Raw genomic sequence first — 23,060 nt, 5'->3', positions numbered from 1 at the left:
AGAAAACTGCAAGAGCTTACTGTGTTCATCTTTGCCTTCAAGCTGATGCTTAAACTTTCCCTTTGTTTTAGGGCCCACTGTTGTTGACCTCAATCAGAAATTGATAGAGAATGTGAGCTAATCACCAGAGATTTCTGTATTCACAAACATCTGTGCAGCAGTTGTTTCTCAGATGCCTTGTGTTGTGCTGGGTGTGAAGACTGCACTGTGTTTTCAGTGGAAACAAAACGCTGAGCTATGTATAAAAGGGGACAGTCTGATAACAAAGGCATTTCTTTTATGTAGTGTATTGGATGGAACTAAAGCTGTGCAGGTGTTTGGGAAGGTGGATTCAGCTCTACAGCAGCTCCTCCTTCCTTCTGTGCTGACATAGCCTTTTCCAGGTAGTGTACCCTGTCCAAGGCTTGTGTGTACAAGTTAGTCAAGTAACTGATACTCACCCCAACCTTGGTTGCACTTCAGAATTGATCCGTTCTATTTGAGATGCACTGATTCTTTTAAGTTCTCAAATGAGTGTCAAAGTAGTGACCTGTAATCACTAATGCTTACCTAAAGTGAACATAAATCCATTTCCTGGAAATAGTAAGGGTCCTACACTGTCAGATCAAGATGAGTTGGAAGCTTTTGTATGACAGGTTGTGTCAAGTGATGGCTTCCATCCCATTGCTTCTTAAATCCTTCTGTTAGGCTGCTGTTAGCCTTCCACATGTGGCCTGCATCCCTCAGCTTTTGCAGGAAAACTAGAACAAGCGAAGCAGGCAAGCACAGAGCACACCAAGCAAAAAGATAAGGTATTCCACACTTGGATCTGCTTGGTGTATACTAGAAGTGGGTGCAAAAGAAGTGTGGAGGTTTAGCGGAAGAACTCTTGTTGTGTCAATAGGTATCTAACTGAAGTGTGCTGAGATCACAAGAGGAGTTCCCTCTGCTGCTGCTGAATTTCAGCTGTTGTCAGATGTACTTTTATGTGCTCAAGTGTTGCAGGTACCCACCCAAACTTGATGCTTATCCTGGAGCTGATGAAAAGCAGTCGGTATGTTTGAACTCGCAGCATGTCTTACTCAGCACTAGGTGATCAACGCTGAGAGACTTCAGGTCACTTAAACCCTCTTACAGGCTGGCTTTGCTCTCCAGTGGGTGCTCAAGTGCTTTATAAAAAAATTTGAAAGACAGACAGCTACCTGTGAAGTGCAAGGAACTCTCGAGAAGCCAGGCTGGAGCAGCTGCAATGCCAGTCTGCCCCTTGCACACAGCTTCTTCATTTGGCACTGTCATACTGTGCTTCGTAGGGAACACCAAAGCCTGGCGCAATGCAACTGGTGGTTTGGGTAAATACTTCATCTGGTTATGCCTGGTTTACTGTGAGATAAGCACCGGTATCAGTAAGAAGGAATTCATAAAAGGAAACGACTGCTCTCCGGATTCCATGCTGGGTGCTTCAGTGTTCAGTCAGCAGGAAGTTCCAGTAAAGTTACTTGGAGACACTGAAGGTCAAGAAAATCGTTTATGAAGTAAGCACTCGGTATAATTGTTCTAATCATATTGCAACACTTCAATTTGTCATGTATTTCTCAATGGCTATTTTCTCATCTTGCTTCTGTCCAGCAATGACTAGATCATGCTTCTTTTTAAGCTTCTTTTTAAGTTTCCCCCTTAACCCTTTTGCTGTTTTAGCCATTTATTTCTGTGTAATGAAATGGGTGTTGTCACTCAGTGTAGATTTAGCATCTCTGAAATTAGTTGATTGTTGGTATCAAGCTGCTCTTTTTTATTACCCAGGAGAACACTAAAATTATGGGCTTCTTAGTCTTTCATGGTGGCTTCCCAAAACAGTTTTTAACTTGCCTCAGGGTTTAAAAAGAACACTTTAAAGAGTAATTACAGTAAGAGTAATTAAGTTTACACATACAAAATTTATTCTACTGAAGCCTTTAAATTAGGGAGCTTATGATATAGGAGACTGAATGTACCTAATGACCAAATATTCATGTTACCAGTATTAACTTAGAGCAATTAAACAAAAGGAAAAATTTAATAAGGGAAAAATAGATTCTTCTAAGAATCAGTGTTTTTTCAGGTTGTAGTATTTCAGGTTTGACAGTAGGAGGCATCTGTGCATCAGCTATATCAGAAGAACTTTCTCAAAGTAGGAACAGATGCAGAACCTGCATACCATTTAGTGAAACTTAATGGTAGCAGCTGCAGAACATTTAATATCATTGCAGTGCTTTAAATACATATTTAAAGGAAAGTCAGGTAAAACCTCAGTGGGACATGCAGTGGGCTTAACAGTGTTGAATGTGGGTTTTCAAGATACTAATTCTAAGAAATGTTTCAGGAAGTTCAGTTGTGACTTCCAGCTAGGAAAACAAAGTTTGTTATTTAGTAAATTCTGAGCAATAAAATTTGGGATATCATGTTCTTTTACCATGAAACTCTGTCAGTATTTCCTTTAACCTAAGTCTCCTAAATTCTGACTGCTCTGGTGTTTTTGGTCAAATATAGTGTATTTTAAATGTCTGTTAATACTTGCTGACATACAGAATACAGTTTGAAATGGATGTTTTGCATGTTTACTTCTGATTACATGCTTAGATGAATTTCACCAGGAATAAACAGTTGTGAGTACATTAGCAGAGTATGTCCATGGTGCTTAGAGTTGGGTTAAAAAGCTGACATCCAACATTTACTACAAGACAACTGAGAACTTTATACAATGGAAGGCCAAAGTGAAATGAACTTAATCCCCTTCTCCTGTATACTGGATGAAATTCTATGGCTTTCTGTACTCACTTTTTTGTTGATTAATTGCAAATTACTCCCAGCACTGAGAACAAGCAAAAAATGCTCATGTTAAAACACAATCTCTATATAAATGTTACAGTGCAGTGTTGCAAGGGAAAAAAAAATTGGATGCTTGCTGCAGAATAATGTGGGACTCCTACAGTAGTTTCCATACTACTGGTTAGTGTTTGCTAGGAAGCAAATGACTGGTCACGTAGAGTAATGAAGCAGCAACCAAAAGTGTACAGGTCAATTAGAATCACAGAGTGGTTTGGGTTGGAAGGGACCCTAAAGCCCACCCAGTTCCAGCCCCCTGCCATGGGCAGGGACACCTCCCACCAGACCAGGTTGCCCAAAGCCCCATCCAGCCTGGCCTTGAGCACCTCCAGGGATGGGGCATCCACAGCTGCTCTGGGCAGCCTGTGCCAGGGCCTCACCACCTGAGGGAAGGATTTCTTCCTAATGTCTAATCTAAATCTTAAACTCTTTTTAAATCTTAAAACCATTACTCTTTGTCCTGTCACTCCACTCCCTCCCCAGCTTTCCTATAGGCCCCCTTTAGGAAATTGATTTCTGGGACCTTGTGTTCTGTGGGTGTAGTTCAGTGTCCTGTGCCTTATAAACTTAGTGTTTTAATCAAGTTGTAGATTGCTATAGATGAATATGGATGAATGTTAACACTTTGACACGTAATCAAGAGTAAAGTAGATGCAAAACGTGAAAAGCTGGGAGATTCTCTTACTCCCTTTGAGCTGTGTGTGAGGCTCCTTGTGGGAGGGTCAGGAGATGAAGATGCAGGTAATTGCAGGGAGCATTCAGGTAGAAATGGCAATGAGCTACAGCTTGAGACAACTGTGAATGATGTTCAGCTCTTCTTAAAATGAGTGTGTACCTCTATTAAAGTAAGTGTGAGACTTGTGAGAATAGACTGTTAGTGTGTGTACTAAGCTCCAAGGCGAAGGGACTGTTTTCTAAAGTGACCTTTAGGATATTAATCCCTCTTTTTGGTGTAGCTAGTACCTTACCTTTGTTCCTGATTTGAGATTCTTCCTAGTTACTTTAGGAAAGGTAAAACAACCAAATTACTTTTAATTGCTTTCACTACTTAAATCAGGGAGAGGTAAACAATTAATCAGAATTAACTTACCTTTTATGCTTGAAGTTCAAACTTGCAAGACAGGCAAGAGGAAACTATCAGAGAGAAATTCCTTTTAAGCAATCATTAATGTTGATTTTTTTCTAAGGTGTTCCTGCTGACCTCTGCCATAGCATGACCTGCTTCCTGCCTCCTAAGAGCAGGGTGAGGAGGTGGTTTTTATTTTTTATGGTCCTTTTAAATACATGTTTAAAAATAAAAAAAAATAAATAAAAGCAAAGCACTGTTCTTGAGTCTAGTGAGACATAGAGCCATCAGCCACATTCAGTTACCTTGCCTCTTGATCTTGCATCTTGATAACTCAAAGAGTTTTAAAACAGCTTAACCCTCAGCCCGTTGGCTTTTCTATGCAAATAAAGGGTTTCTGCAACCACAACCCAAAAGCTGGCCGGGGGGCAGGACTCTAACAACAAGCAACCGTCTGGCAACAGCCCCGGCTCACCGCGAACGGGGCTCTTATCTGGGGGCCACCTGGGACGTTTTCCGAGTTCCCTCCTAACGTTCCGAAGCCGGGAGCGTCCCCTTCTCTCCCCATCCCTCCCCGCCCGCTGCAGGGGGCAGAGGGCCGTGCTCGCCTTGCAGGCGCAGCAGCGAGGCGGAGGGGGGCTGCGTGTGGCTCCCGGCAGCGCCGAGCCCCTTCCCCAGCCGAAACTCCGCTCCTCCGTCCCCGGCCTCCCCGGGGGGGCTCCGCAGCCGCCTTTGGGGGGCTCCGCCCGGGGTGCCCGGCGAGGGGGCGGCGGTGCCGGGGCGGCGCCGGCTCCCCGCGTGTCGGCGGGGGCCGCCCTTTCCGCTGGGTGTCGCCCCGGCCGGGGTGGGCGAGGCGAGCTGAAAAGGCGAGCGGGAGGGGACGGGGGGAGGGCGCAGCCACGCCGCGCCACGGGCGGCAGCCGCTCCGCATCCCGCGGGCCGGGGCGCTCCGGCGGCGGCTCCTCGGCTGGTGCCGGCTGCCGCCCGCCGAGCCCAGCCCCCGCGGAGCCGGGAGGATGCTGGAGGGCGGCTGCAAGGCGGTGAAGGAGGGCGTGCTGGAGAAGAGGAGCGACGGGCTGCTGCAGCTCTGGAAGAAGAAGCGCTGCATCCTCACCGAGGAGGGGCTGCTCCTCGCGCCCCCCAAGCAGCAGCCGCAGCCCCAGCAGCCGGCCCAGCAGCAGCAGCAGCCGCCGGGCGCCGAGCCGGCTGCCAAGATCAAGGAGCTGCACTTCTCCAACATGAAGACGGTGGACTGCGTGGAGCGGAAGGGCAAGTACGTGTACTTCACCGTGGTGATGGCCGAGGGCAAGGAGATCGACTTTCGGTGCGCGCAGGAGCAGGGCTGGAACGCGGCGATCACGCTGCAGATGGTGCAGTACAAGAACCGCCAGGCCATCCTGGCCGTGCGCTCCACCCGCCAGAAGCAGCAGCACCTGGCGCAGCAGCCCCACGGCCCCCGCATCCGCAGCGCCTCCAACTCCGCCTAGCGCCGGCCCCGCGGCCCCCCCAGGGGGGCTCCGGCCGCCCCCCCCCCCCCCCCAGCGGGACACCCCGCGGACCTGGCCGGGACCCCCCGCCCGGCCGCCCTCCGCGCCCAGGAGCCCCTCCAGCCCCGGGTTTGGGGACCTCGGGACGGATCCTGCGGTGCCCCGGGGACTCCAGGCAGACGTGACGTACTGTAACTTTAACGTATCTTATTTATTAGTTTTGGTCGTTTGTTGGCTTCTTGTTTTCAAAGGCTTGTTTGCAGGACGCTTCGGAGCATAGGCCGTGCCCAAAAAGCGAAGGAAAAAGCGCGGCGTACGTTAGCGCCCTACAGAAGCCCCGGGTAGCCTGGCGGCGTGCGGTGTGACAAAAAGTCCTTCGGTTTTACCCGAAATACGCTGTGTTACGCTAACGCGGAAAATGTGATGTCTGGCTCGGAATTTGGCTGAAACCCATGCTGCGCGTGAAAACTCTTCTCTCCAGTGAGAAGAGCGATTACAAATCGGGCTATAAATGATTCTCTTTCAAAATACACGCCTGGTGGAAGACGATAAAATTCTATACACGCTTGGTTATTCAAAAAAAAAAAAAAAAGTAATGCCAGGGGTTATTCCGAGACTAAAACCCATCTGTTCGACGTGTGAGCTGAGGGGAATCCAACCCGATTCCTCGCTGGTGCAGGAATCACGGCTGGATTCCGCGATGGGTTTGAGGCTCCGGCTCCTTCAGGCCGGAGGGCAGCAGCTGAGAACCATTTATGAATGTTTCTTAGCATCCGAATTCAAGGTTCCATCTGCTTGTAAACGGTCTGGGCTCTCGACCTTATTTTCATGGCAGTTTTTAAATGTCTCGCATTAAAGTAGCCCCTAGTTTAAAATTCATCTTATGTATGTCTTAGTGTCCAAACGCATCATTCTGGTCACAGCCCCCGTAAGCTGAGATAAACTAGACTAATTTTGGTGTTCAGCACTGTCAGATGCTGCGAGAGGCGTGCGATCTCGCCTCTAAAAATGTTGATGAAGCCACCAAGTTGGAAAACAAAGGGCTAATTGCACAGCTGGTGCGTCTTCCTGTGCCTCTCGCAAGCCGCCGGGAGTTCGGCCGTGGGCGCGAGCGAGCGCGGCTGGGAGCTGCTCACCGGGGCGGGATGGGCACGCACCCCGTGTGCTTCTCAGGATGCACACCCCGTGTGCTGTGTGCGTCCCAGGGTGCACACCCCGTGTGCGTCCCAGGGCTCGCACCCCGCGTGCATCCCCGGGCAGCACCCTCCAGGCAGCGCCCGCTTCGTGGTGCTCTCCGGCACGAGTTGCGCTCGTGAGCGGGGCAGACCAGCTCGGGGCCCCCCTGTCTCTGGCTCAAGGTAAAAGGCTGCAGCCGCAGAGCTATTTATTTTAACTAACGCGGCGAGGAAAACCGCTTCTGGCCCCTTGACAAGTTACGTGAGCGTAAACAAAACCTTTCAAAGCTGCGCATCCAGCACCCCATTGTTTGTGTAACTGAGACATAGTTTGACTGTAAAACCCCCACAATCTTGGTTCAAGCTGTTTCTCTAAGTGTTTTAGGCAAAACTCTGAAGCGACACTCAAAAGGAGAAGTCAGTCTGCTACTGCGTGCGATGGTCCTTTCTGGTCTGCTGTGCACCTGAGCTTACTCCCAGCCCTGTAAGGAGTAACCAGAGATCTCTCTTTGTCCTCTTCTTCTTTCCCCTGCCCCCAGGTGTCTGGGTCACGCACACAGACACACAAAATGTGGCAGAGTTAAAGCCCAGACCTCCTCCGTCCTCTGTGGTTGCCCCCGAGCTCTTCTCTCAGATCTGGCCCTCGAAAAGTTTGTGCGACAAGCCTGGGGAGGTAGATTACAGCTGTCCTAACAAAGTTATTACTTGGAGACTAATTGAAGTCGAAGGTGCCCTGCATCTTCTAGGATTAGATTCGCTGTCTTGGCAATCATAATAGCCAATTTCCACATCTCTGTACATCTGCCATTATCATTCTGCTAATGCTTGGATGTTAGAGCTGCAAGGGGATTCTCTAATGAGCTAGTTGGAGACTTACAAAATAGGCTGTAATTTGTAATTTGGCTCCTCTCTTTAGAGTCGTTAATTACAGTTTACTGAGTAACTAATCCACCTTTTCAGATATACAGACATATCGCTGGTATCTCACCTACTAAAATATGTTTCAGCCTAATGAAGAATAAATGTACTTGATGAAAAACTGTTCCTACGTGATTGGAGACGTGCCTATTTCGCTGGTGGAGGCAGGTATTCCTGTCCCAGGCAGGCACAAGCCCACTGAATGCCACTGAATTCTACAGATCTGGTGTAAAGCTGAAATGTTACTGCTCTTTTGGAAGTATTTGTACTCTGAAAACAAAAGATGAGAGTTTTAGTGATATAATTGATGTAAAGGGCTGAAAAAGCAAAGGAAATTCAAAATGAAAGCTGTTTATCCACTGATTCGAGGTCAATGTTGTGTTTCACCTCACATTTCTTGTTTTAAGTTGTTCTGAAGGATGCTCTCTCAAAACCCTTTGGACTGATCTAGTTTGCTGACAAACTTTTGCCTGTTGTCATTGCCCACTGTGTTACCTTTGTAGAAATGCTGGTGTCAGACGGTCACGCCACAACATCCACCTCGAGCTGTTTCTGTGCCTCAGCCTGGGCTGACGGGTCACGGCTGGGATGGGTACGGGCACCCAACGTGCTGGAAACCAAAGGGAAACGAAGGGGCTGGGGTCCCCTGGGGACAGTCGCGCTTGCGGCTCATGCCGTGTCAGTATAAAGAAGGCTGAGGTGTCCGACGTGGTCAGTCTGGTAACTTTCTCACCCTCTAAATTCCCTGGTGTTCTCGGCTGATAGCAATTTTTGACCGTAGTCTTCACTGGAGCTGCTTGGTTAAATACTGTCTGTCACTGCCTTGTAGGAAATGGCCGTGAAAGTAGTTCCAGCAGATTATGCTCCATCCTAGTGGAACCGCAAGAAAAGGAATAATAGTGTCTTTCCCCTCATCAAAACAAATAAAAAACCCACAAACAACCAAACTAGAAACAAAGCAACCCCCCCCCCCAAAAAAAAAAAAACAAAAAAACAGTATATGGTTTAAATAAATTTATCGAGAATAAATAACAATGCCAGTAAAACAAAATGGGAAAATGCTTGGTATAGGTAACAAAGTTGTAGACAGTCAATAAGGAGGTCAAAATTTTACATCTCGATTAAAAATAAATAAATAAAGAAAAGTGAAGAGCGGCTGAGGGGCAGGATGCAGCCAGAAAATTCAAGCTGTGGTGACCGTTTTGTACCAAGAAAATTTAGAAATTGGGGGAAAAAGTAAAGGTCAAGTGGATGTTGTTTTTGTGACATCATGAAGTATTTCCTCTCTTTTACTGTTCATGATATGCAAATGCCAGCTTTGGAATTATAGCTGCAGTGATGTACCAAATGTTTTCTAGCATATCCTATTGTGAGCAGAAATATCAGTGTCGTCAAAAAGATTGTGTGTAAATATGACTCATAAATGATTTCCGAGAGATGTGATTTATTTTTCATATTTTTCAAGATGCATTCCATTTCAAATAAAGAGGTATCTATTGAAAGAGTTCTCGCTATGTCGAAGGAATGGTTGTTTGGGCTCTTTTCTAGCTTTAAAATGATTAAGGCCTGACCTAAGCTTTTCCTGCGGCCTCAGAGGAAGGCTTTCCACCTGTATAGATCTCTTCTGAAGGAAAGACCCACCTAGATGCTCCAACGGATCTTTACACGTAGCATGATTACGAGGATCAGCATCCTGTCCCCCTTCTAGCAGTGAGAGATGTGAGCACCGACACCGCGTCCCACTAATTTCAGCAGTGCTCTGCTTGGCCTCCAAGGCAGTCCTTGTAACAACTAGGAGACTCTTTTTCCTTAGTAAACAGCTAAACTGTAGGCATTTGAACTTAATATTTGATACGAAAACAATATGCTAAAGAGCTAACCTCTCACAAATGCTGATTCTCAGAAGCTTTGAAAAGTTATGTGCTTGCAATTAAGTATCTGTGGATTTATTGTCTTCTCAAGTGCCCACCGTTGCTTACGGCTTTTAGAGATGCCCCTCATGAGCTTTTAACACAATAATAAGTGTCTCTGTAGGGACATAAATATAGCAGAACAAGGATCGCATTGCTTGACGTTGTTTCTGTTCCCACATCAATGGTGATGTCTATAAAGGTGTAAAGAAAATACACCTCTATTTTTCTGCTTTAACTTTTGACTAAGAGAATGTAAAACAGTACATGCAAAATGGTTCTAAAACCAGGGCCATTGTTTTCCTATTGGGGAATGTTGTTTTACCAGGGTTTTCTCAAGATATTTTTATGATCAAACAAACAAACAAACCGAAAAAACCAACACACCATAATGAACATTGAAACTTAGAAACCAGTGTAAGTTTCAGCAACTAAATTCTGTGGACCTGATTCAAAATTCATTGAAATCAACCGTGGGTTTTTTTTGTTTTGTTTTTGTTTTTTTCTCCCAGACTAAGACAGATTGTGACCTTTTGCAAAAACGGTGGCTCCTTTTCTGTTTCTGTTTAGAAAACAAACGAATGAGAGCCCAGAAGCGAGACCTCCGCCCAGAACCCATGCCAGTAGTGAGGGTGCAGCGATTAGTATAGCACTAACATTGGCCTTTCATCTTTTCCAATGAACTGAGGGGGAGAGCAACAAGAAGATGGAACAACGCCTGTGTTTTCCAAACAAAATGAAATATAAAAAGAAGTCTCATCTGAAGTGCTTTTTTTTTTTCCCTCTGCGCTGGCATGGTTCTTTGCAGACCCATTGAATTCACAGCAGAGCTGAAACGAAACAATTTCCTTTTTAATTGAACCCAAATAAGAGCTAAACCCAAACCTTTACTTGCCCGTTTCCAGCAGCAACACATTAGCCCTTTCTAGGAAGTGCCCAAATGGCTTCCCTTACCTAAGCCCCCCCTGTTTTTTAGATCAACCATTGCAATGACTGCCAACTAGAGTCTTTTAAACAGTTTATTTCTAAGTTATGAAGCTACAAACAGTACTGTGGGGACTCCAGTGTTCTTGATAAGATTTTTCTGTCTTTCCACTGAGAGATTTCTGGCTTGTGAGATAAGGACCCTGGAAACACCGCACAGCTCCTCCTTGCTGCTGACAGCATTGAAGGTGGGCAGAGCAGAAGACGGTGACCGATCCTGGTAAGAGCTGAAACCCTTCAAGGAGTCCTGACACCCAAGGGACCAGCGATGGGGCTTGTGGGGTCTCGGCCTAATGCTACATACTGAATTTCCAGGGAAAGCGCCATCAGCTCCCGGGTGAGGGGCTGGGAAATGAAGTCATCTTGCTAGCTGTCACCCACTTGAAGCCCATGACTGGCACAAATGACCTGGTTTGATTGCAGCAGTCACTAGTTTTCCTAAAGAGACTTTGTAGGGAAAGCCAGAGGCGTTTCGTTTAGGTTTTTGGACGAAAAATCAAAACAGAGACATTTGCCCCAGTATAGACTAATCACAGCCACTTTAAATTGGCCAATTTTACAGTCTTTTCGAGTCACCCTGATGGATGTCTCCATCAATGCCAGCTGCCGCCGCGTAGGAAATGGTCGGATGATGGCTTGGTTTACCTTTTGTGCAACAGGGTGCTATGACAACAGCGGGCTTCACACAAACAAAATCAGTATCGACCCTGCCTCGTAATCTTTGTCCTGCAATGGTTTGTAGTCAGCCATCGTAGATTAAACGTGCCAGTGAATGCATATAGGGTGAGTAACCGTTACAACGAGGCGCACTGTGCTCTGCGGTTAGCGGGATATTTCGAATGAGACAATTTACCACACGTTTTGTAATGCTTCCAGCAAGATGAGGAAATCACTGCTTTTGTTTTTAAGATCTTGTCAGTGTTTTGTAAATATTTCTGATATTTATGACTGTACATATGGTGTTGATTATAACTTGCAGGGGACTCAAGTATTGTGTCATATGTTGTTTAGGAGGCGATTATTTCATTAACTGTAATTTTTGACCATGTTTTGTCCCTCGCTGCATCTTTTGTACCTACGGCCGCCTGCAAGGCTAGAAATATGGAAATAGAGAGCGAGCTGGGGCTCCGCGAAAGCACAGACACAGCCTGTCCTTGGCTTCGGTGCCAGGCCTGGGGTCCTCTGAGGGAACGGTGCTCTTCACGCCGCGGCGTGCTCGGGGCCCGGCCTGTGGACGATAGCTGCCTGTGCTGTGACAGCCCCTCTCTGCAAGGCTCTCAGCCCTCATCCTCTCCTATCTCTGCCTCAGAGAAAGGGAAATTCAGGACTGGGATGCCTGTGCTGCCCGCCCAAGGTCGTGCAGGAGCAGGCCGGGTGCCTGGGGCCTCCGAGCAGTGATGGTGCCTTGGTCATGGAGCTGAGCAGGACCACAACACCATGGGGTGGGACCCACGGCCACCCCAGGGGGGGTTAGCACCAGATTCAGGTGGCTCCTGCTCCTGGTTATTGCCCCTGTGCAAACAGCCCAGCAGGAGGGGAGGGATCCGAAGTTATTGCCCATTTCCTGAGACATTCGGCTCCTCTGTTTGCCGCAGACTGCAAGGGCAAAGGGAGGTTATCAGCCCCGAGATAACTTGGAGGGATGGTGTGGATACGAATCCGGTGTCAGAGCAGATTTTCCAACACTGGAACTGCCTTAGCTAAAACATGAAAAACGAGAGAGGGGACTGATGCTCTTCTGTCCTTGTTTTATTGCCATTCTGCTGTCACCTGCCCATTCCACTCAGAAACTGGGAGTATTGAGATTGCTCTAGCCAGAAACATCCCAAAAAAATGCTTTTAAACCAGGGAAAAAAAAAAAAAAAGGAAACCCTGATTGATGTGCAAGGCTGTAGCAACCCACAGACAACTGGCTGATGCCAGGGGATGGGCTGTGCAAGGCTGCTCAGTGCTTGCACAACCGCCCTGTAAGCCCTCCATGGGGCTGAAAACACCCCCCTACCCTCCCTCCTGTGCCAGCAGTTGCTGCAACATGCAGATGACCTTGCTGGGGGCTTTTTTGTGTGTGTACACAGTAAGATGAGCAAGAAAAAAATTACTCACTTCTTTTAAATTTCAGCCTTGAAATGGAAAAGCTATTTCTTTATTTGCTTTTTAGGGCTGCTAGTACTCTTTGCCAGCCACAGAGTGATGCCTCGAAGTGTGTTGGACGTGTACTGGCCGCTCTTTTCGTTTTATCGCGGATAGCTAGTATTTCCTGTCCCACTAAGCCACGTCCCCCTGGTACTCGTTCCTGGTGCTTGGCTCCCAGGCAAAGTCACAGCTCCTGTCACACGGCAGCGGGCTGCGTGCTGATGCTGTGTGGGAGCGATGACGGGGGCATCAGCGGCGGGGAAGTCACGCTGACAGCTCCGCTCCCCGGCGGCGCGTGGTCGGCATTCCTCACCGGGGCACCCGCGGGCCTGGGAAAAGGCCGCGGTGCCGGGGAGGGTCCCTCAGTGAGTCCGACTGTCCCTCCGGGTGGGGGAGGCAGAGGGGATGGATGCTGATCATGTTCCCATGAGCATCTCTTGGTGACGCCCCAGAGCCCAGGGGGGTGGCTGCAGTGCTGTGAGCACAAGCCGGGTGCTGGGCCACGCAGAGCGCCTCATGGCTGAGAGGGCAATGAGGCGTTACAGGCATCGTCAGGTGTCACACTAAGTCGTTTTTTGTCCCATTCTCAGTGCCAGCACCTTGCACGAAGCAGAGAACGGGTGCGTGGCTGGATGTGTCTGGGCTGACGCTGTGATCGCTTCATTTTAGGAACCAGCCCGCAGGCAGTCGAGAGGAGCAGCTGCAGAGGAGCATGAGCTGCTGCCCCAGGGAAGCCGCTACGATCACTCCCAAACAATTTGGAAATCGTTCCTTTGTGTTTTCCTGAGGGCTTAAGGAGCTCGCCACACGTCCTGGGCCACGGCCGGGCCGGCTGGCGTTGTGAAACTGCAGCCAAGGGGGGAGCAGCACCCTGCCACCCCCCGGCATGGGGCCTGCGGCCTGGGCCCTGACTCAGCTGGGCAGAGGCGGCTCGGGGCGGGCGGCTTCAGTCACTGCTGGGGGTGAAAGCTGACGGGCGAAGCCTTCCCGGGTGCTGAATTATTACAAGGAAACCGTTTTTCTCCCCCCAGTCTTCCTTAATTCTACTTGTTTCAGCCACAGAGCCACCAACCAAAAGGTATTTTCTTTCCAGAACGTAATTCTAAGCAATTTGGTCATTTTCCTCTTAGCTGAAAATCTGCAGCAATCCCTTCTGCCTCCGAAGCTCAGTGCGCAATGGTAAGTGCTTACACAGGTATCCTTAACGCAGGATTTAATTCTGGGCAATGGCATCACTCTCACACAATACGAAGCTTGCATAAAAGGGAAGAATACATATCTGCAAAGCTGGCATGGCTACTAAGATCATTTTGCTGGCTTCGATTTCCTAATTTTTTAATTTAATGAGTCATCAGAGGATTTCACTGTTAATTTTCAGAGCATTCACTTAAGGGTCTTTTTCAATGCACTCGCTCAAGTGAAGTCAGAACCTTAAATCGAGCTGAATGCAGTTTTGCTGAGCTCTGGCTGTCTGTATTTTTTTCCAGCCCTCTCCCCTCTGCGTCCAGCCCGCAGCTGCCGGTGGGAGAGGTCTGCACACCGCGATGCCGGCAGCTGCCGTGCCGTGCCGTGCCTTGCAGAGGGGTCGGCGCCTTGTACAGGTGCTGCCGCTGTCGGTCAGCCACAGGCATGTTGCCTGCTCGGTCTGTACGCAGCCATCATCTGTGAGGTCTGCCCTCCTTCCCCAGGGAAGGTATTCCCGAGCCTCTGTAACCAGGCAGCCTCCTGACAGAGAATCAAAACCCTGCACCCAGCCCCAAATCCCTGCACTGGCACCCCTACATGAATGTCCCTGCCTGGGAGAGGCTGGCTCACGGTGGCAACACAATATTCTGAAAATAAAAATATTTTTATAACCTGAAGAATTCCCAGTTCATGGAAAAATGCATGCCAGAGGACCAGGACTCACTCAGCGCAGTACCTGTGCAGGTCCCTAACTCCTAGAAGCGGGCACTGACTGGCTTTCACACCCTCAGAGGTGTGCAAGTGAAGCCCCTCTGGGGCTGAGGAAAAAACGAGGCTGTTGAGCAGCCAGAGGTGTGCAATAACTGCTCCTCTGAGAAGCTGCCGGGGGGGTTGTGGGAGCAGTGGGGAATGGAGGGCAACTGGGGGGACACCGGTGCCACATAAAGACTTTATCATGGAGTAGGGGTGTGCTGCTGGCAGCCAGGAGGCATGTCGATGAACAGCTAGTAGTCAAGCAGGCTGCACAATTCACACCCGTTCACTGATCAGCTTTGTGGCCTCCGTGGCAATCTGAACCCCTAATCACGCCGGCTGCCCCAGGGGAAGGACACGCTGTGCATTCATGTTTGCCCTTCAGCCCGAGCTTGCCCGGCAGCACATGAGAGCCCCGGTTCCTCCACGGGAGCGAAGCGCTGGTGGAGTGGCTGCAGAGGCACCGTGTCCTCCAAAGCAGCGGCTCCGTGCAGAGGTCAGGGGCTAGGGGATGTCAGGGCCTCTCCCTGCCACCCCCCAGAGTCGTAACCAGATACAGCGCCGGTGTCCAAGGCAGGCTTTCCAAAGGACTTCAAAACACACTGGTGGAGGCTTTAGCAAAGACCAGACCTGGCTTTCCTCAGCTGAGCACCACCAACCCCATGAAGACCCCTTCCACGTGGTGCAAATGAACCTCATGGTGACCTCACTGCCCGCAGGGCTCCTGCTCCTCGAAGCAAGCTCCCTGGCTCCTCCTGCAGCCACCTTTGCCTCTGTGACACCATTAATGAAACCTGTGCAAATGTGTAGAATAATCAGGTGAAGCAAACCTATGGAGCAGTTGGGAAAATAAAGAATAAAGCTCTGGAGCTGAAGTTATGGCACCACAGAAGCCTACGACAAAATTTCATTGACTTCAGTGAAGGGCTTTGTCCTTTTGGAAATCTGGGATCCTTTCTGCCCATTCAGTTGCCAATATGAAAACAAAAATAAAAATAAATAATCAGTCGCATTCAGCACAATTTGTTTTGGCCTCTTGGTTAATGAGAAAAGGAGACTCAGGCACCAAAAAGGAAAAGCATCAGATATCCAACTACTCATCCCCTAATGCAGTGATTTATGACAGAGTCCTACAGGCCCCCAGGAGAACAGGCAGAGCCTGCTGATGAAGCTCTGACGCTTGCTCAGAGGTTGAAGAAACAGCTCGTTTGACAAATGGTCCCAGTTGTGTACACTGGCCCCTTGGAGGGACAGCTGGCCCGGGCTCCAGCCTGTCGCAGCCGTTTCAACACAATCCCCCTTTCCTGGTTGTGAATTCAAGTCGGACAGGGTAACAAAATAGGTGCTGCTCATGTTTCCCAGGTTGATGGCACCCCAGCTTCCCCCAGGGGGGCACAAGTCACCCAGAGGTGAATCTAAGAACTGGGGAGCCCAGCTCCTCTTGGTAGCTCTGCAGCCGCCTGCTGTGCTTGAGGCTGGCCAGGTCCCAGCGTTTTGGTCCAAAGAAAATTCCCAGCTCTAACCACTTCAGAAAAATGACCTAGCTAAAATATTTCTCAGAGCTAATGGAGCTTGGAGTCATTTTTAATCCTGGTTGGAAGCTTAAAATATAGACATGTGCAACCTTGAGCAGGAGGTCTGGGCCAGACGGCCTCCAGAGGTCCCTTCCAGCCTCGGCCATCCTGCCATTCAGGGACAGCGGGCAGTCCCGAGGCATGTGGGGATTCACCTTTCTGCCCATCACTGCCCACAAACCCGCCTGCACTGAGCTGGTGCCTCCCCAACAAGCGGGCTGTAGCCCCGGGCACAGCTGTGGTGTCTGGAGGAGGTGCGTGTGTCCAGCAGGGGTGACGGGTTTGTCCCTGCTGCCTTTCCCTGGGGCAACTCACCACAGAATGGGCTCAAAATTAAGGAGGCCACACTTGGCAGCTCCCAGGGATGGCCCTGCCAGGTTAACGAGCTGCTTCTGGTCATAGCTCTGTTAGGGTTGCTGCAAGCCCTGGGAATGCTGCGGCAGAGGCCAGGCCCAACAGGACGTGACAAAGGAATGGGAATTTCACTTCGTGTTGGTTTCCATTGAATTCAGAAGGAAATCAGTTCTTGGACCTTTAAACTGGGAAGTGCTGATGGGAGGTCTGGCTGGAGGTGGTGGTGGCTCCCCAGGGAGATGAGGAGGACACTCTCCTTCCCCCATGTTTGCCCACAGCCAGGGAAGCAGCACTTTGGGGCAGAGCCCCTCATCTTGCCGTGTCTGTACAGCACAGCAACAGTGGGTCGCCCAGGGCCAGGCACCCTACTCCTTGAGGACGTTGCAAATAATAACAAGGCAATGTTATTCTTTAATAACTGCCGTACTGCGAATCCCATGGGCTAATTGTGGCATCAGGGATGTTGTTATTAGCCCTCACTCTAATGTCTACTTCTCTGAGAAGAGACATGGATTTCATGGCGTTATCCAAGGAGGACAACAATGAGTTTCATCCAGCTCTCCATCTCCTCTGTTCTGACTCATCTTCTCCCTCTCCAATTGCTCTGTTTTGCCCCAAATCTGTTCTTCTGCAAGTGTGCCCAGCTCACAGCAAACATCTCCACCAGCAGCACAGGAAGGGAAACGGTTGCGTGACAGTGTTGTCAGTAGATGGTTTATCTAGCTATAATTCCCATGGCTCCAGTTCTGCGAGTGCTTATACACAGACCTCATTCTGCAGAGGTGGCAAGGGTAAAGGTCAGGGTTTATGAATCATTTCCTCCTGGCTGTGGCAGTGAGGTTGGTTTGCAGAGTGAGTCATGGCAGCGCAGCCCGGCGCGGTGACAATCTCCAAGAAAAAGACCTTCAGGTCATAAGTAACCCTCAGACACGGCAGCCAAGTTGCCATCACTGTTTACCATCCCTGGTCACAGATATCTTTGCTTACTTAGAACAGTAGGTAAGGTGGGTACTGTGTACCAGTGTGTGAGAAACCGTGCTTCTCCTGGAAGTGTTGCAAGGCCCGCTCGCCTCCACAGCCACTCGTGCTGGGGACTGCCTTGGAGAGCATTGCGCTTGTGCAAAGTGGTCTTCACACCAACCCAGGGTGAAGCAGAAACATCTGCAGCATCTCCTGAGGATCCCCACAGGTCCTGCATGGGGCTAGGTTTGAGAAGGGAAAGCACAAAGTGCAATGCCCATCTGTGGTCTCCTGTGAGAGAAGAGGTGATGCCAGAGCAGCACCAGCAGCAGGGCAGGTTTCGCTGCTGCCGTGCCCGCAGTGACTGACACTTCCTTATTTTTAAAATAACCAGCAGCATGAAGTCCCAGCATTTCACACGTTTGAAGGCCGGATTGTTTCCTCTGCAAGTAATCCGTAGCCATCTCCGATTACTGCAGAAAGACAATGGTTATCCTAATAGCATAACGTCCTGTGTTGGATGCTTTCGATGCTGATGACTGCATTGTGATTAACAAAGAGTGACTCCAAATCACAGCAGTAATTGTCACGTATGTGTGAAGGTATCGCTCATCCTCAGGGATTTAGGACTCTGGCATAGCATTAATGAATACAATCCTTCCATTCACTTTAGGGCTTTAAGTCTTTCTCACATATCTTCAGTATCTTCACAACTACTAACCATAATTCACTGGAAAAGCTTGAATGTGAAACACATGTTTCAGCAGGGTTTTAAATCCTTATAGTCAACATTTGGCTTGAGACACTTCTCTTTTTCCTCCCTCAGGAGCTTATCGATACCATAGTTCAAATGCACAGCAACTCTTGGAGGCTTTGCTTCTTTTGTACCTACTGAAAGGCAACAGATTTATTCTCTTGAACCAATCAGCAATAACTGAGGAAGGGATGTAAGATAATTTTGAATTTACACAATGTCCTTCCACGCCAGACTGTGCCTGCTTTCTTAACAAGACTTCAGGTTTCCTCTGGGTTCCCATAAATTGGTAACGTGTGGGACTGTGCTTCAAAAAAATCCTCCACATCTCCACTTTTGTCTCTCATGATAGCAAGTTGGCATGCTTTCCTTTATATACCTCAACAGTGAATCCTCTTATTTGGTTACAATGTTCAAGACTTTGTTTTTTAAATATGTTAGTAAACTCAGGTACATGTGTGCCTAGTCATACTCAGCAATGGTTTGTTTTTGCTTTATGATCGATTTCTGGATCGACCATCTTGTGTGCAAGTCAACAATGATTTCTTTCAGCTTTCCTTTTCAGCTTTTCTTCTGCCTGTGCTTGAAACCTCTTGTCGTAAACCTCTTTGGGGAAGGCAGGGTGAAATGTTCCACTTGTCTTTAAAACCGTACTGCTCCCAGGGCAACATCCTCCTCCTCCCGTGTTTGATGAAGCAAGGGGATTCCTCCGGACACGAGCTGTCCCTCAGCCCTGCTGCTGGTTAGCACATGGCCTTGGCAGGAGATGGGGAGGTGCGCCCAGGAGGAAATCCTATTTGTGAAGGGTTTTGAGCCTTCAGATCCGGCCTCAAGTGTGAAGCCCAGCATCCTGCCCCCGTAGCTCTGGTCCTGCTTTCTGCACGCTGAGTTTCCCCTGTGCAAAGGCCGTTTTTCTTGCTGTCCCCACTCTCTGCCTTCCAACACATTGTCAGCATAAAGCATGCAGATAAGTGCTCAAGCATTTCCTGAGCTCATAGCCCTGTCTCCTGAGGGACAGTTAATCTGATCCAGTCGAAAGCCTGAGTACCGAGTGTCAATGCGTCCCTTATATACATACCGCATGCAGTTGTGAAGGTTTCTTCCCGTCTCTGAATAAACCACTAAAGCGTTCCCCTCTCTGCAACTGCCTGGCAGCAGGGGCATTTTTGCTATAATATTATGTATCACGTGTCTGTCTAAATATAATGACATTCTGCTTTATACATAGACTGCCTCTATATATACTCACATTATATATACACAACATATATTGTAAAACTATTAGTAGACGTGTTTGGCTTTTGGGGGATGCGAAGAACTCTCCTCAGCAATGGGGTTTGTTTGGCTGAAGCAGTGGCTTTAAACTGCAGTCTGTGGGCCCGCTGGGGGGCCTTAAAAAAGTAGCTACAAGGAACAAAACCCGGTAGGCTCAAGAATCTCCACCCGTGGGCCTGTAAGCAATGCACTGGAAAAGTCTCACAGCCCTGAACTTTGCAGGGGTTGAAGCACATTTAGCCTGTAGCCTTGTTTTATTGCCTTGTGAGCATCCAACCGGTCCAATAAAGTGGCATCGGGACAACTGATATGCATATAATTTAAAAGATTTTCCCAGTTATCCTGTTTCTACTAATTCTTATCCCAAGGTTATCGCTACTTTATGTATAGTCTGCTTGACTAATTTCATCCATCTGCTCCTACGAAGGCTATTTCATTTTCCTGCAAGAGAAAGAGAAAGCCTCAGCTCTAAAGCTGAAGTTGTGCCAAGCCTAATATCCAGCCAGCAAATGTTTTCTTCTTCTTTTAATTTGATTTAATTTTTATCCCAGCCCAGTATATTGTTTCCTTGCATGGGGAAAATGTTAGTGCAGTGGGCTGGTAGGACACCTGTTGTGTAAATCTTTGCGATTTTTATAATGCGAGCTCCTGCTGGCAGAGACAGCTGTGTCTCACATTTAAACAGAAAGGATAAGGTATCGGAGGAGGAAGGAGAGAAAAAAAGGCTTAACATAAGAAAACAATACATCAGTGGCCAGAATCTGTTGTCAAGTTTTATAAGCTAAATGAGTTACAGTTGAAGGGGATATTAAAAGAAAACCATCCTGTTCCTAGAAGACAAAGTGTGTTTTCTTACAGGGATTCCCAGAGGATTTTGCATTTCTGACAACGGACGGAGCAGACAGCTGGTCCACACAAAAATGTACGTGCTAATTAACTTATCCCTCCTGTTACACCCAGACAATATTTAACAAGCAGACACATTGCTGAGGAATACTGGCAAAACTTGGGGGGCTTCCTTGCACAGCACCGAATTCTTCTAACTTACTGCACAAGTTCCTCAGTCCCACTGGTTCAGCAAAATCCTTGGCATGAGTGAGGAAAGTGGGACTGTTCCCTCCATCAGCAGCGCTTTGAAACATGCAGGGTATTTTTTCCATTGCAGTTCAACCTCTTCCTCTCCACCACAGAGGTTCATGCCCAGCAGTGCAGCAGAGCCACAAAGCCAGACTTATGCTGGCCCCCTGGATATCCGCGGGTTATCCCACTGGTGAGGGGGCAGGACCTCACTGCCAGCAGCGATGCCTTGGGGTGCTTGTGTTGGGCACGTGTTGGTCCTCTCCAGCCAAAGCAGGAGGCAGAGGCTGCCTTCACCAGGCTGCTGGGTGCAGTCTTGCAGGTAGAGGCTGCACGGTGCTCAAATATCTTCAGGCTCTGGGTGGGAGATGGGCTCAAGCCTGCCCAGCCCTGCTGAGGAGTGCACATTTTTGGCCTGTCCATGGCAGTGTGGTGGGAACGGCCCCTTCCTTCACCAGGGGAAGTGGAAATTTGGTCAGTGCTCACAAAGGGGAATTGGGTCTTTGGGGATCAACCCTACGAGCAAATGACAATAACACTGTGGGAGGAGTGATGTATGAGAGGTCAACGTTTGCAACCAGATTAGCACAGACTTTTTCCTTCGGTGTTTGAGCCTTTTTGCCGTTGCTCAGATCATGTCAAGTTTACTCATAGTCAGAGAGTGCTTTCCAACAGCTTCTCCTGAATATTTTAATTCATTTATTTCTCCCATCCGCTTCCCTTTCCTCTTCCATTTCACTATTACAGATGTCAGTTCAACAAATAAAGTATGTGGGCAGGACAATGAAACTATTCTCTTGCAAAAAAAAATGATAGAGAGAGAGAGATTATTCCATTCTCCTGCTATTAACTTTAAAAGAAAAGGCCTTTTGTACCTTTCATACAAGCGGGTGTAATGATACAGTTGTGTACCTCGGCTCCTTAGCTTCTGAGGAAATGATTCAGGAGAGCATCTTTTTGAAAGACTATCAGTATAACCTGAAATTTCTTTTACCTAGGAACCTCTTTGAAGTAAGGCAAAATAACTCCTGAACATAATGCCACACAGGTAACCTGGACTGTGCTGCTTCCCTCCATCTGCTCCACACTCCTAGCTGGGCTGCTAAAGGATCTGGGGGATTCTCCATCTATTTGGATACGTAATCTGATTTTTTCTTAGTTTCTACATCATGTTCTATTATGAGGGTAAGGGAATGAGGGAAAGGGGGGAAAAAGAGGCTAGGACAGGTGAAGAAAAAATGTATTTTCTGGAAAAAAAATAAATATCATTTTGGTGTTTTGCCTGATATTAGGACAAGTACTATCTGTCCAGAGTATTCCACTGCCAAGTGAATAAGAAAATAAATAATTTTTTTGATATATTATTTTCATTATTTTCACAAAAACATTTGTGTTGCTACTGCAAACACTGACAGTAAGAACATGTATACCCTTGCTCTGAAAACATGGGTGGTGTCTTCCTAACCAGAAAGGGCAGTGATTTTTCTCATGCTTTGAATTATTTTCTTTCCACACGGGGCATGAGACGTGGTCTGCTATGAGCGCACAGTATTTCAGCATCCCCCCCACGTTTTGAGGAGATGGGTTTAGTGTCAGGCCATTCATGCACCTTGTCAGGACAAGGAGAACGAAGTCCCGCTGGATGTGGCTTTCACCCCTCCAGCTGTGCACCACCTTCTCCGTGTGCCTCTCGTCTCTGACCTCGTCCCCTGCGGTAATTACACCACGCACTTGGCCACCGGGATGGTGTGGAAGAGCTGACGTTTCTCCAGAACAGAAGAACTTCAGCACAAAAACACTGCTCTGGATGCCGTGGCGGCCCAGCGATCGCAGCGCTGTGCGGACACAGCCCGGAGGAGCTCCCTGGCGCTGGGACCCAGTCGTGCATCACGCGGTGCGTTGATAAGGATGGGCATTACTCATCGGGTGCCGCCGCGCCGATGTGGCAAAACCGTCATGGTCTATTTTGAAAACGTTATCTCACGCTCATTTCCTTGTACATCATGCGTTAGTCTCAACAATAAGCCACTAAAATAGGACATCGCTTGTTTCTAGGAAAATCTTATGCTACTTGCCGTCATTCAGTGTGTTTGCTTGTGAATGACAAGCCTGAAAGTGGCCACACAGCAGGGTTTTAATGAAGCCACTTGGTGGCAAGTCCGCATATGCCTCTGTGACCGACTAACACTTATCTGTGCTCTCCTGTGCTCAGTCTTCACAACGTTTAAATTTCTTCCTAGATTTTATTCGTAAGATGATTTAATAAGCCACAGTCATTTATTCTCATATTTCAGATCTTCATGCCATTCAGGGAATGACCAGGCAAATTAGGAAAAAACATGAGTTAAAAAACTGGCCAGCATGACTGACCATGGCTTTGTAAATAATATCATAAGATGAATAAGGGCAAGGAACAGAACTGACTTTATTTGAGACCAGATTTTGACATCGTTCTGATGAACAATAATGAAGCCTTTGAATAATCCTGTTACTTTCATTTTATTGATTTCTGTAGATCCTCTTTCAGGGCAGGACTCAGCATAATCTGGGCCTTTATGATTTAATATCCTTTGGTGACAAGGCAACTTTACTGCTCCAAGTATTCTGAATATTT

At 48.1% G+C, this 23,060-nt stretch overlaps 1 protein-coding gene across 1 annotated transcript; it reads left to right on the top strand.

Annotated features, from left to right (window-relative positions):
* Positions 1 to 2,930: 2,930 nt before the first annotated feature.
* On the top strand, positions 2,931 to 8,989 carry PHLDA1 (pleckstrin homology like domain family A member 1; the record flags this gene model as incomplete). The annotated part of the gene is made up of 2 exons (XM_080577206.1): positions 2,931 to 2,964; positions 4,355 to 8,989. The coding sequence occupies 2 exons, from the start codon at positions 2,931 to 2,933 to the stop codon at positions 5,392 to 5,394; spliced, it is 1,074 nt and encodes a 357-aa protein (XP_080433332.1). The 3' UTR covers positions 5,395 to 8,989.
* Positions 8,990 to 23,060: the final 14,071 nt, after the last annotated feature.

Source organism: Anser brachyrhynchus (assembly GCF_964034855.1).
Source record: "Anser brachyrhynchus genome assembly, chromosome: 1".
Classification (NCBI taxonomy): Eukaryota; Metazoa; Chordata; class Aves; order Anseriformes; family Anatidae; genus Anser; species Anser brachyrhynchus.
Note: the sequence above shows the minus strand (reverse complement) of the source record. Positions and strands in the feature narration are given on the sequence as shown.